Genomic DNA, 14,483 nt, shown 5'->3' on the forward strand with positions numbered 1-14,483 from the left:
GACCTTCCCACAAGTTTGAATCAGTATCTAGAAAGTTAAATCCTCATCACCAATGATAAGACATGCTGATGTGCTCTTCTACTCTATTTGTTGGTATTTTTTTTTTTTTTTTTTTTTTTGAAACCCCAAACATGAGAGGTATTAGAATCTGTAGTACAGTGGCATGTTATACCTTTATGGCACCCATCCAAAATGGAATTTGGGGGCCCCCCCATCTAAAGAAAACACTAATAAAGAATATTTTCAATTTCTTATTTTCAAATTCAAAAGTTGCGGCCAATAGCTTTGCAAGAGGTTAGAATGCTCGGCTACCATCTGGACAAGAAGCAAGTTTTCTACTCTTAGCCTGTTTTAAATCTAGTTTGGTCAGAGTTCCAAGTGATTAGGGGAGTTGGGGGAATGATAAAGGCAACAGATCAGTTTGTCAGAATGTGGTAAAGAAATTTTAAGTCAGAGAACATCAAAAAGAGGTGATTCAGAATTACTAAGTCTCTGACAGGGAATATTAGAATGGACATATGCACAAGTACCACCTTTGAAGTGAAAGGAATCATTCAGCAAATAATTCAGACAACTGAGATAAGCAGTGGTTGAATCAACCAATAACTGAGATTCTGTCAGAAAAAGTAAATGGGGTTTTGGCAGACTGTAACTGGAAATGGACATCATTGAGATTACAACTGAGACCACATGTGCCGATGATCAAGTGACATTGCTCTGAATTAGTGCTCTTTCTTGAAATAGAAATTGTTTCCTTATTTGAAATATTCCTTAACACACAATTAACTAATCTATAGTAAAGAAACCAACTTTACTAGTTTAAGAAGGGAAGTAACTTTCTCTTTTCTTTTCTTGTATATACAGGGTGATTCACTACCAGTGCGACAAACTTGCAGGAGGTGTAGGGGGCACAAAGATGAATCGGAATCACATAGCATTGCAGGGTCTGAAATGCCTCCGTCATGTGGTAGAGGACATTGAACAAGAGGTTGCGTGAACAGCGATCCCGCTGGAAGTCAGCATTTGCGAACCGTTTCTGTTGAAGAAACCAAGTAGCAAAAGTCCTCCGGAGTGGATAATCCACAGGCTCCAATGATTGGATGCATTGCAGATGGTATGAACTCATTTGGTTTGTTGACAGTACTCTCCATACAGTGGATTGGGAAATACCCAATCGTTGGCCTATCGCTCGAGTGCTCGTACTCGGATTGCCTTCTGCAAGATAGGACATTCTCCTCATTGTCTGGTGCCCTTGTCGTTCACTCTCGATTCATGGTACCTCTTGTGAAACAACCAGTCTCACGTAACCTTCTCATCATACGATTCAAATCGTATGATGAGGAGCACGCCTGTGCGGGAAACGTTCCTGGTACAAGCACAGAGCGGCGCGCCCATTACAGTCCACAGCTCCATACGCAAGGTGCATGTCGGCCAGTTCAACGTTTGAATACTCGTCCATCCTACTGCCTCCGGAACCGGTTCGCAAATGCTGACTTCCAGCGGGATCGCTGTTCACGCGACCTCCCGTTCAACGTTCTCTACCGCATGACGAAGGCATTTCGGACCCTGCAATGCTATGTGATTCCGATTCGTCTTTGTGTCCCTACACCTCCTGCAAGTTTGTCGCACTGGTAGTGAATCACCCTGTATATTAATTACTAACCCCCTAGTACTTGGTGATGGGCACCCCCATCACTGCTCCTGCCTCCACATGGTGGGCTGCTAACCTGGGAGGGAAAGCTCTCCCTTCCAGGGCAAAATGGAGCAAACTGATTCCAATACCCAGGAATTCACTGGTTCCATGGATCCAAATATAACTGATCTAAGATATGAGGAATCTAGTTATCTTGGAGATACATCTAAAATTATTAGAAAAGGCAACAGAAATGACTCTCCACAAAGAGACTAAAATCTTACATAAATGCTTTAAATGCCCCAGATATCTTATAATACAACATTCAAAAACTGAGAAATTGGTAGGCCAATTGTCACCAAAAGAATCTTGAGAGTTATGTCAGTCCACCAAAAAATGTTAAGAGATTAAAATCATGTGATGTTTTAGTAGAAACAGCCCATTCTGAACATTCCGAAAGGTTGTTATAAATGACAACCTTTTGCAGGAATACAAATAATGGTATCCCCTCACAATACCTTAAATACTTCAAAAGGTGTCATTATGGTTGTTGTTGTTGTTGTGGTTTTTAGGAGCATTTGCAACTAAGGCCATATTGCTCTGGGGATATGCAGTGGTCATTCCCTGACCTTTCTGCATCCTCCGTATTTGGTGGGCACGGGCTCGAACCCCGGTCTAATCAAGAAGCGTGTGCTACGCACTGCTGCTCCTGTCCACCTGGCTGCGGAGGTGCCTGTCATTATGGAATGGGCCCTTCTAAATGTACCCGAAGAGGAAAAAAGTGAGCTTCAGGAACGAGGAGTCATCAATGTTAAAAGAATTAAAATTAAAAAAGAAGGGATAACACTCCCACTAGGATTCTGATACTCACTTTTAACACACCAAAGCCACCCAGATCAGTAAAAGCAGGATATCTACACTGCAATATTGGACCATACATCCCAAATCCTCTCTGCTGTTTCAATTGTCAAAACTGTGGCCATTCGCAGACTGTTTGGATAGGAAAATCAATGTGTGCAAACTGTGAATCTCAAGAACATACTACTTCTACTTGCACATCTGGAAACCATTAATGTGCAAATTGTAAAGGGGAGGAAACATACTGCATACTCAAGAGAGTGTGAAACCTGGAAGAAAGAAAAAAGAATACAAAATAAAAAGCAGAAAATGGAGTTTCATACCAAAAAGCTAAAAAAGTGATAGCAATAAACATGGAAAACAAACCATCTTATGCTCAAGTTGCCATAATCAAAAAGACTCTGGAAATAAGCCTTCCTAATTCAAAATGTTATGGGACACAAATGGATGTTACAATTTCCCCAAGAGAATCAATCCCAGAATGGGCTCATGAATTTTACAAATCCTCTCCACCACAAAAGCAACAAGAAAAAATTGTCAATACACCTCTATCTTTTCCCCCAGATAATGCAGAAACTATAAGAAGAAAAGTAAGCAAAGAAAGGAAAAATAATACAGAAACAACAATGACAGAACAAATTGATACTGAGGTAGGAAACCCCAGAGAGGACCCCATCCTGAAGAAGAAATGGATACAGGAAGACCCTCTTTTCCAAAGAAAGACAAAGTGAAAATAGCCCCAAGGAACCAATCCGAGGGATCATCTAAACCCAAATGACAAATATGATTATCCAGTGGAACTGTCGAGGTTTCCACACAAACATTAATGATATTATAGTCCTCATTACTCAGTATCATCCAACAAATTATATTTAACATATTTAAATATTTAAAAACATATTTAAAATTACAGGACACCAGTACGATTAAAAACTATACTATATACAGAAAGGACCGCATATCGGATGGAAAAACATGAGGACGAGTTGCAATAGTAGTTAATAGACATGTGCCATCCAAAGCAATACCACTGAACACTCTCTTAGAAGCAGTTGCGGTCCTTCTAGCAATAGGCTTCAATATTATAATAACCTCAATATATCTACGTCCTGGTCAAAACTTCTCCTTGAAAGATTTTGAAGAGTTGATTGTTCACTTGCCATCTCCATTCTGCATTTTAGGTGACCTTAATGGGCATTACTCACTATGGGGCGATCCCAAAATAGACCAGAAGGAGAAACAAACTGAGAAAATAATAGTCGAGAACCACCTCATGATTTTGAATGATGGCACACACACACACATATTTCACCTACCATCAAAAAAGTAGCTCTGCAATAGACTTATTAATATGTTCCCCCACATTATATTAGATGATTCAATGGACTATACATGAGAATCCATTGAGCAGCGATCACTATCCCATATTTTTGAAAATCATGACAAAAGCTCCATGCCAAATCAGTAGACATCCCAGATGGAAAATATATGATGTGGACTGGGAAACTTTCAGGATGCTAATGAAATCAGATCACAACATTATTAAATAAGAATCAGTACAAGCAGCAGTGGGCTTATGTCACAGATAGCATTCTTCAAGCAGCCAAAAAAGACAATATCCAAAATGCAGACTAACATTAGAATGTATCCAAAACTATGGTGAAATAGGGAGTGTCAGGAAGCAAAAAAGTAAGAAATAGAGCATGAAACTTCTTTCACAAAAATCCAACAATGGATATCTGATCCAATTCAAGAGAACTAAGGTAAGGAAAGTACACAAAATCAGCTAAAAAGCAACTTGGATCAAATTTGCATCCATTATAACCAGTTCCACACCAGCTACACTTATTATTAGCTCTATGGTGCAAGGCAGCCTGAGGCTTATGCTGCAACAGGCAAAAAATCTGGAAGATCAAAAGATGACTAACATTTCCCAAATAAATGCCTCCCCATTACTGAATTGGTAAGGACAGTTGGTCACAAATCCCTTAGATATTGTCAATGTGCTTAGTGAAATTTTTTGTCAGTACTTGTTAATTGTGCATACCCGACTGTTTTCCTTCAAGAAAAAACGAACCTAAACTTTTCCACCAATCACTGCGAGAAATACAACTTTCCGCTTACTGTAGCAGAATAAAACATAATCTGCTACAGATGAAACACAGTACAGTTGATCCCAATGAAATACATTATGCAAACATACAACAGTTAGATGAACAATCTCAATTAGCCCTGTTAAATTTATTCAACAAGCTATACCTCCAAAATACTTTTCCAGACAAATGGCATCATTCAATAAAACTAGCTGTCTCAAAACAGGGAAAAGACCTATCAGATCCATAGAATTATTGCCCTATAGCTTTGATAAGCTGCTTGGGCAAGATCCTTGAGAAAATGGTCAATAATACACTAACATGGTACCTAGAAAATAATAATCTTCTCAATCCAGCACAATATGACTCAGAAAAATCGCCCTACCTTAGATGTACTTATACAACTGGAAAACCAGGTAAGAAATGCTGTTCTCAGAAGACATCAAGTCATGGTTAATTTTGATATTGAGAAAGCATATGATACCATGTGGTGCTATGGTATACTTAGATAATTACATCAACTTGGCCTTGGAGAACACATACTCCTATACATATGTAATTTTCTTCAGGAAGAAGGAGACCCACAATGATCTGTATTAAGTGCCACACTTTTTGCAGTTCACTTCAGCACAGTAATAGAACAAATACCAAACAATATTTTCCCAACTGTTTATAGTAGTAGTAGAGGCATGTGATGCTAGAAAGCAAGCTTATGTAGCATCAGTCAAAAAAAAAAAAAAAAACATTTCACATATCTATTCTCTCTATCATCCAGTTTCCCCTTGAATTTATTTAAGCTATCAAAGCAAATTTCCGCACATTTATTCTATAACTGTTCTTTCTCAATTTGAATTTATGCCCCCTCAAGTTTTTAATCTGAGCAAGAATCCCATCAGAATTGAGCCTGCTCAAGCCATTCAACACCTTATACACCTCAATCAGATCACTTTGCAGATGCCTACTCTCCAAGATGCTGAAATTTGCAGCACTTAAAGCCTTTCTTGGTAAGACCACCCTTTCATTCCCCTCACCAATCTTGTTGCCCTTCTCTGTACTTGCTCAAGCAGTTCTACATCCTTCCTAAAATGAGGCCTCTGGACCTGTACACGGTACTCAAGGCGTGGCCTGATCATTGCCTTATACAAAGGGATAATCACCTTTTTTTTCCCTACTAGCCAAATTATTGTATATCATTGACAATATCTGGCAGGCTGCCAGATATTGCACATGGGCTGAGAAGTGCCAACTGACGTTTAACATTGACAAATGCAAAGTACTGCATATGGGTAGAAGAAATCCTAGAGAAACATACCAACTGTGTGGTACTACACTTAGGGTGGCAAAAAAAATTAAAAAGACCTGGGAGTAGTTGTGCAGTCGGATATGAAATTAAACTGTTGTATAAAGGCAAAGCTAAGTAATATTTGACAGGTGCTCTCAAAATATTGCAAAGTGAGCACTTGCAACCTTTATAAAACAGTTTTGGTAAACACGGCAATTATGACTGAAATGTTATAAGAAGTCCGCATTTGCTTCAATTTATCATTTTAAATGGAAAACAAAATGAAAAGTTTGCTGGGTGCAAACTGGTATTTAGTTGAACCGCCTCTGGTCCTGATGGCAGCAGCACACTGTTGAGGCATTGACAAGATCAATTTCTGAAGGTAATCAACTGATAGTTTGTGGTTCCAGTTGTGAATTGTGGCTTCCTGAAATTCACAAAGTGTCTTTGGTTTCTTTCTGGCAACTACAGATTCTACACGATGCCAACAATGGGGGACTTCCCATGAGTCTAAGGATGCTCTCATAATTATGGCTAAGGGTTTGCTTACTTCCTTTGCCACCTCCTTTAATATAACTGGATAAATCCCATCCACCCCAGGTGCCTTTCTTATGTTTAACTTCAACAATTTCTCCTCCACTTTGCTCTCAATTATTACAAAAATTGTTAAGCACCCTGTTACAGTTTGATAAACTTCTGGCATTTCCCTTCCTTAATAACTCCTCATGTGTGAATGTAGATGCAAAATACTGATTCAAATTATCAGCTATCTGAGCAGCATCATCAACAGTCAAACCATCAATATCAAGTGGACCAATCTGATTCATCCCCTTCTAGAGTTTATATAACTAAATAAGTCCTTGCTATTTTTCTTAGATTCCATTGCCAAAGATTTCTCATAATCTGCCTTTGGTTGCCTAACTTCCTTTCTGACTTGATTACAGACTAGCTTATATCTATCATAGGCTTCTGTGTTGCCTGATAATTTATATGCATCCCATGCATTTTTCATTGCACTTGACCATCTATGTCAACTGGATGCACTTCCTTAGATTTTATATGTTTCGTAATTAACAGCATAACCCCTCCCCCCTTCCTGTGCATATTGTACTCCCTAAATTCCAATTCTGTACTACTTATATCAGAAACATGATCCCAACAATATTAATTATTGTTGGGATTTCAGAATTCTAATAGAAGCAGTGCAAGAATCATTTGCACCTCTGCCTGCGGCTGCTGTCAATCTTTTAGTCTGTGAATCTTCCCAAGCTAGCAATTTTCTGCTCCACCTAACACTGCCTCAATGGCATCAGCAAATATTCTTGCACCCCTTCTATTTAAGTGTATCCCATCCCTGTAGAAGCAGTCTCTCCTGTAAACAAGCACAGACCACACTGAGAAAAATGCTATCCCATGAGCTGTGCACAGTATCTCCAGGGCTGAATTGATTGACAAGGCTCTCATCATGTTCTCCCTCCTATTGTGTCTGGGCATAATTGCAGACACTTAATTGACCTATACTTGTTAAGTAAGTCTGCAGATCTATTACTCTTAATGTCATCAGTGCCAACGTGTACAACAATAGCACTCTTTGTGCTATTAAAAGAATATATCTGCTCTACATCATCAACTTTTTCTCCTGGTAGACATATCCTTATGCTGATAATTTTGGCATTTCTTATCAAGCTGAACATATGAGGACAATAGAAAGGCAATTACAAGGCCATTAACAAAGTGATAAAATGGACAGAAAGAAATGGATATACGATTTCTGTGCAAAAGATATGTATACACTCTTGCTTGCTAGGAATTTCCATCCTGATCCAGAACTCAGGTTGAAAGGACAGATCATTCCAGTTGAAAATAATGTCTGTTTCTTAGGACTTGTCTTTGACAAGAAATTGACCTTTTTTGGAGCATATTCACATAACTGAAGAAAATGAACATCTTAATGGTCCTATCCACTACATCCTGGGGAGCAGTTAGAACAATGCTACTATGATTATATACATTACTCATCTGGTCTAAGTTAGACTATGGTGCTCCAGTCTATGACTCAGAAAGAACTAGTGCCCCGAGATGGCTCAAACAAGTACATCACTGCAACCTCTGGATAGCCCTTGGGGCTGTATGCTGAGGCTCAAGAACCTCCTTTTCAGATCAGAAGACATAATCAATTGTTTATCAACTAAAATAAAATCCCTTCCAGGACACCCCTACAGAAAATTCTTTTAACATCAGAATGGGAACAACATTATCAACAACAAAGAACAAACTATATGCACATGGAAGACTGGTGTACAAATTGGAGCAGTATGGCATTAAGGGCAAATTGCTGCTATGGATAAAGGGATGGCTGAGTGGGAGAAGAGAGAGTAGTAATCATTGGACACTGCCCTTTGTGGACAAATATTATTAGTGGAGTCCCCCAGGGTTCAGTGTTGGGTCCATTGTTGTTTTCTGTATTTATTAATGATATTGATGAAGGTATATGAGGCTTAATGTCTACGTTTGCAGAAGATACGAAGGTTGGCAGGGTTGTTAATGACAGTACGCTACTGTGACAGGATCTGGAAAAGTTAAGCAGATGGGCTGAGAGGTAGCAACTGGAGTTTAACATTGACAAATGTAAAATACTGCATATGGGTAGCAGTAACCCCGGAGTAACATATCAACTGGGTAGTACTACACTCAGGGTGGTAGAGAATGAAAAAGACCTGGGGGTAATTGTGCAGTCAGATATGAAGTTATCTGAGCAGTGCAGATGGTCTGCAAGAGTAGCTCATGGTGTCTTGTCAGTGATATACAGGAATTTTTCTGTATATCATTTGCTAAAAAGATTAATATTAAGAAATGTCCAGGGATAGATCTGGTTGAAAATACATTTATTTTGCGATTTTTCAAATTGCGTCCACAAGTACTGCTTTTACTTTTTAATAAATGTCTCCAAGAAGGTCTCTTTCCTGATATGTGGAAAATTGCGCTTTTAAAACTGATTAAAAAAACCAGATAAACCAGCATTAAATCCTAGATCTTATAGGCCTATTGCACTTTTGCCAAATCTTGGGAAGTTGCTAGAGCGTCTAATGACTCTGCGTGTTACTGATCTTCTTCAGTCGAAAAATATGGTGTCCTCTAATCAATATGGGTTCTGTGTAGGGAAGTCTTGTGAAGATGCACGTGTTGAATTTGCTCGCAGCATTGAGAATTCAACATCAAAGTACACGTTAGCTACCTTTGTTGATTTTGAGGGCGCATTTGATTCTCTATGGTGGCAGAGTGCTCTTGAACTGTTACGATCAGCTGGATGCTCTCAGCAACTGTACCACCTGTTCGCAAGCTATTTCAGTAATCGTCACATTTTAGTGAAATCTAAATTTCAGGAGGTGTCTAGAGAAGTCTCACAAGGATGTCCCCAGGGATCTATCTTAGGGCCTTTTATATGGAATATATGGTATTACAGGATTGGATTTCCCGTTTTTTCAGTAGCACTAAAATCATCCCTTATGCCTTATGCCGACGATCTCACTATCTTAATTCATCGTTCATCTAGATCTGCTATCGAAAGTAATGCCAATGATGTCTTACAACATTTATTTCAATGGACAGTGGATAATAAATTGACAATAAGTTTGTCTAAGACTAAAATGATGATCTTTGGATCACATTTAAACCCTCAACGACCCCCTTTAGTGAAGATTAATAATAACAGGATTCCACTTGTCTCTGAAACTAAATTACTTGGGATTACAATCGACTCAAAGCTTAATTTTGTCCCTCATTTAAATAATGTAACAACAAAGATCAGAAGATTCACTGGTGCTATTGTAAAAATTTCTCGTTCAGACTGGGGACTTTCTAGACGTACCATGAGAATTTATTATAATGCCATATTCCTTCCTATGGCTACTTATGCGGCAGGTGTATGGTTTCATAGGCTTAGAACTGTTAAATTTCGATTGAAGTTGGCTACCATGCAACGCACAATATTATTATGTATGTTAAGAGCTTGTCGTACTGTTTCAACTTCTGCACTGCAGGTTCTTGCAGGTGTATTGCCATTGGACCTTCACTTAGCTTACAGAGGTCTTTGTTATAGGTTAAAAAACCAACTATCAACTGAATTTATGGGTTTGGTTCTGAATATTAATTCAGATATTAAGCAAGAACATAATCGTTTGTGGAATGAAATGATAAATCTATGGCAGACACGCTGGGATACGTCATCTGTCGGATCTGTTACTAGGACTTTTTTCCCCCCTGAGGTGACCTTTTGTGTAAAGCAGAAACCTGTCTGGTTCTCTTTGGACTTGTATAACATCCTTTCTCTTAACGGGACATGGATCTCTTAACGAAAAACTATGTCGTTTTGGTCTTTCTAGGACGGAAGCTTGTCAATGCAGGGAAAATGAAAATTGGAGCCACATTTTATTTGAATGTCCGCTGTATAATGACTTTAGAGATGTTCTTCGTTCGTCAATTTCTACACTCTCTCATGGGCATGAAACTTTGCTGGTGGGAGACAAGAATTCTTATGTTGCTCTTCAGCAGTTTGCATCCGATGTTTTCACAAGAAGAAGAATTAGTTATACGTCTATGAATAATTCACTCCTTTGTCTGGTGAAGCTACTCAATAGGGAGCAACATTCCCAAATTTTTTTTTTTTTTTAATTTTATTTTATTTATTTATTATTTATTTTTTTTTTATTTATTTACTTTTTATTAATTTGTTTATTATTTATTTATTTTATTTTATTTATTTATTTTTTTTTTAACCACGGGAAATCCTTTTTTTTTTTTTTTTTCCTCTCCTCTGGAGTGGGCCCCCAGAGGAATCTGGCCCATCTTTTGCCAACATCAGGTGGGTCAGAGTCTCGAATTGAGACAGTGCAAGCTCCATTGAGACTGGCCCACCTTCCCGTGGTGTGGACGAGTACCCAGAATCATCTGTCCAGGTGACTGATGATTCTGGGTAGCCAAGCGGTCAGACACAACAACAGAACACACACATAATACACACAAACATACACTACTTATTTCTGGCCCTTCTACAGTGGTACTGTTCTTCACAGAGATACGAGGCGCAGATGAACTGACGTTCTAGGTGCCGCCAATTACAAAAACACATGTCCACACATGTATATCATTCCCCTTGTATAAGGCAATGGCAGGCTACGCCACCATACAGATCTGGAGGTCTCATTTTAGGAAGGATGTAGAGCTTCTGGAACAAGTACAGAGAGGGGCAACAACATTAGTGAATGGAACAAAGGGTTGCTCTTACGAAGAAAGGCTTAAGTTTTGCAAATTACAGTGTCTGGGGACTAGGCTCCTGCGAGGTGATCTGATTTAGGTGTATAAGGTCCTCAGTGGGATGATAGGATTCTTCCTCCTGCCCAGATTAATTTCCTGAGGGGACATAAATTCGAATTGAGGAAAGACAGTTGTAGAACAGATATGTGGAAATTTTTTTCTTTTTTTTTTTTTTTTTTGGCTGATTCTGTATAAGTTTGCTTTCTTGCATCATATGCCTCCACTAATGCTAAAAATCAATAAACCTGCAAGGATGAGATTAAAAAAACCTTCTCCTCAGTAGTTATCTTAACCTGGATATTACTCCACCAATAAAACAGTCTACACCACCATGGGTAATCAAACCTATATGTGACTCTTCCACTTTTGGAGCAAGCAAACAGTTTCTCATATAAACTATCAACAGCTCCATGTTGCTTACAAGTTGCAATAGTCAGATCATTGTTTTCTGTATACAGATGGCTCAAAAATGTAATCTCATGTGGGAGCGGCAGCTTACTTTTCAGACCTTACATTGGCCCAAAAACTTCCAAAAGACTTCGGCATTTATACTGCAGAAATGCAAGCCGGTATGTTAACACAACCAAATACAACATTGAAGTTCCCAAAACTGCATCATTTCCACTGACTCCCTTAACTCCATGATGGCTATACAAAATATCAATTCTAATAAACATCCACTACAATAGCAAATTCAGTACCAAGTATCAAAACTCCTTGAACAAGGTCATAACATTAGATTTTGCAGGGTTACAAGTTATGTTGGAATATATGGTAGCAAACAAGCAGACAGAGCTGCTAAAGGAGCCAACAGCAACATCTGTACCAGAATACATTCCTTTCTCAGACTACAAACAAGTTATTCATCACAGTGGGAAACACCACTGGCACAGCAGTGGTAAGTCCTAACCAATAACAAATTGCATCAAATTAAAAGTGTACTCCAACCATGGAAATCCAGCATACAATAAAACAGACATGACAAAGTGATACTTGCAAGGTTAAGAATAGGACACACTCATTTCAGCCACTCTCATCTTTTTCAAGGAGAGGATCCCTCGCTATGTCCTACTTGTCACACCCAACAAACATTAGAACATGTACTAATTACTTGTCCAGCTTTTGCAGTCAAGTGCTGAAACTGCTTCAGAGTTGATAACCAAACATCACTTTCTCATTCTCAAAACCATATTGGAAGATAGGAAAAATATAGATGTTTTTCAGTTCCTCAAGAAATTAAATTTCTATAATCAAATATGAAACCAAATTTTCTCTGCAACAAGCTGTAGTCACTCTGTGACTCTTGGAAACTGTTCTCAGCAAAATACGAATATGAACAGAATTGTTATATAAAACCTTCCAAATGCATTTTAGCCACAGTAGCTCTTGTGCCAAAAATTCTTAAATCAGTATTTAGCTTCTGAGTATACATGAACATTCTGTTTCAATGAATGATATGGCAATTCATTATGGTTCTTAGGTACTATTTATGCAGGGAAGTGTGCTTGCTTCCATATTGTTCTCTCTCTCTCTCTCTCTCTCTCTCTCTCTCTCTCAGAGGACAATATGGAATTTCAACATTAAAGATTAGTGTTTTATTCCGGATTCTATCATAATGCAAGAGTAATTAGTATGACTAATGCATGTACTAACATCAATGATATGTATTTTATTTTTGGAAAACGTTTTTTTTTAGAAATTTTTAATTCTCATTCTTTCTTCCAGAAATTGCATCTTTAGCGAGAAAAAAACCTGAAGAGATAATTCGATACTGGGATGAATACAAGCAAGGAAAATGTGATTCTGGCAAAACAACACATAATGTTGAATTTTCAGATATTGGAAACATATGCTAAAATACATTATAGGCCTAAAGAATTTTAAGTTAATTTATATTTACTTAATTACAGATGCTTATTTGTTGTTTGTTTTAATAAAAGCATTCAAGTTGTTATGGAAAAGTTTATTAAACTGAGTTATTATTACAGAATGCTGAAAGGCCTTATAGCTCAATAAAGCTGTAGCTTTATTGTACCATTTTATATATCATTTCTCAGATTTTTTCACTTGCCACTCATCTGGGAAAGGTCTGGGTTTCATTTCTCATAACAGAATGGAGGAGAGGTTAACCAAAGTGTGGATTTGCCTCCCCCTCCCAGAGGCATGCTTGTTTTTTATTTGGGAAGGGAACATGATTAACTAGTTCAGGATTAGCTTGGTGCAGGCAAAGTTTTTATGGCTCCTGCTAATAGAGAAGTTTTTCTTAAATTTTTACCATTTTATTGACTAAATTGGCATATTAATTTATTTTCTAGAGTAGCTTTTTATTCCTAGTTACGATACTTAGTTTATTTTGAAATTAGATAGAGATTTTGTGGGTAATTACTTAGTATCGGTAAAACTTGTACTGTTCGAAACTTGCCGCCATTGTGTAGTATCGATAAGGAATATCATTATGTATATCATGAACTTCATAGCATAAGGCATAACGTAAAAGTAGATAGCATAATACGTTGCACTGTAGTAGGAACTGTTAGCTTAGTATAGTATTGGCAGTTAATCAATTAAATTTATAGATCCTTATCATTTTTATTGTTATTTAAATTGTATTTAAATGGAAATCATTCCCCAGACGAGCAGTAAAAGTGCTGTGGTTCACGGGAGAACTGTAGGGGACGATCCTCCAGCATATCACAGTCTAAAAAATCGTGCAAAATGCGATATATTTGCAAATCTCTCTCGAGCAGGACATGATCTAGCCATGGAGGATGTCTTTGTGTATGCTAGATGCAGAGAATGCGAAGAAATTAGGCGGCAACTCAGCATGCTGATGGGCATCTATGAGAGCTTGAAGAGTCGGGTGGATGCCCCTGAAAGAATTAAAATGGGAGGTGCATCAAGTTCTCAGCTGCCGAGCTCAAAACCAGAGCACACTCTTATGCACCAGGCAACACAGTGGCAACCTTCAGAACAGAATGCACTGGTCCCAAAGGAGATAGTTATTGTTGGTGACTCAATTGTCAGCGAAATGGGAAATATATTGTGCAAAAAGGATAGGTGGAATAGGCCCAGGGTATGTCATCCAGGGGCAAAAGTTGATGACTTTGTAGAGCAGATATCATCTTTAAAGGACACAAAAGGTGATATCATTGTACACGTTGGCACAAATGATATTAATTGCAGGAGATCAGTGGATTTACTAAGCAAGTACAGGTCAATGCTGAAAAAAAAATTCGCGAGTTAGGGTTAATTTGAAAGAGTCTGCAATCCTGCCCAGACACGATAGGATGGAGTATATGATGAG

The 14,483-nt window shown here is 38.2% G+C and overlaps 1 protein-coding gene across 1 annotated transcript in view; it reads left to right on the plus strand.

Annotated features, from left to right (window-relative positions):
* LOC150085648 (ELMO domain-containing protein 3-like) overlaps nucleotides 1-13,035 on the plus strand; it is a 236,720-nt gene extending 223,685 nt beyond the window's left edge. Inside the window, exon 11 of the mRNA XM_090374635.1 lies at nucleotides 12,905-13,035. Coding sequence (XP_090230761.1) covers nucleotides 12,905-13,035 — 131 coding nt within the window. The remainder of the gene's footprint in view (nucleotides 1-12,904) is intronic.
* The last annotated feature ends 1,448 nt before the right edge of the window (nucleotides 13,036-14,483 follow it).

The sequence above is a fragment of the Mastigoproctus giganteus genome, chromosome 5, assembly GCF_048544385.1.
Source record: "Mastigoproctus giganteus isolate SK-2022 chromosome 5, ASM4854438v1, whole genome shotgun sequence".
Taxonomy (NCBI): domain Eukaryota; kingdom Metazoa; phylum Arthropoda; class Arachnida; order Uropygi; family Thelyphonidae; genus Mastigoproctus; species Mastigoproctus giganteus.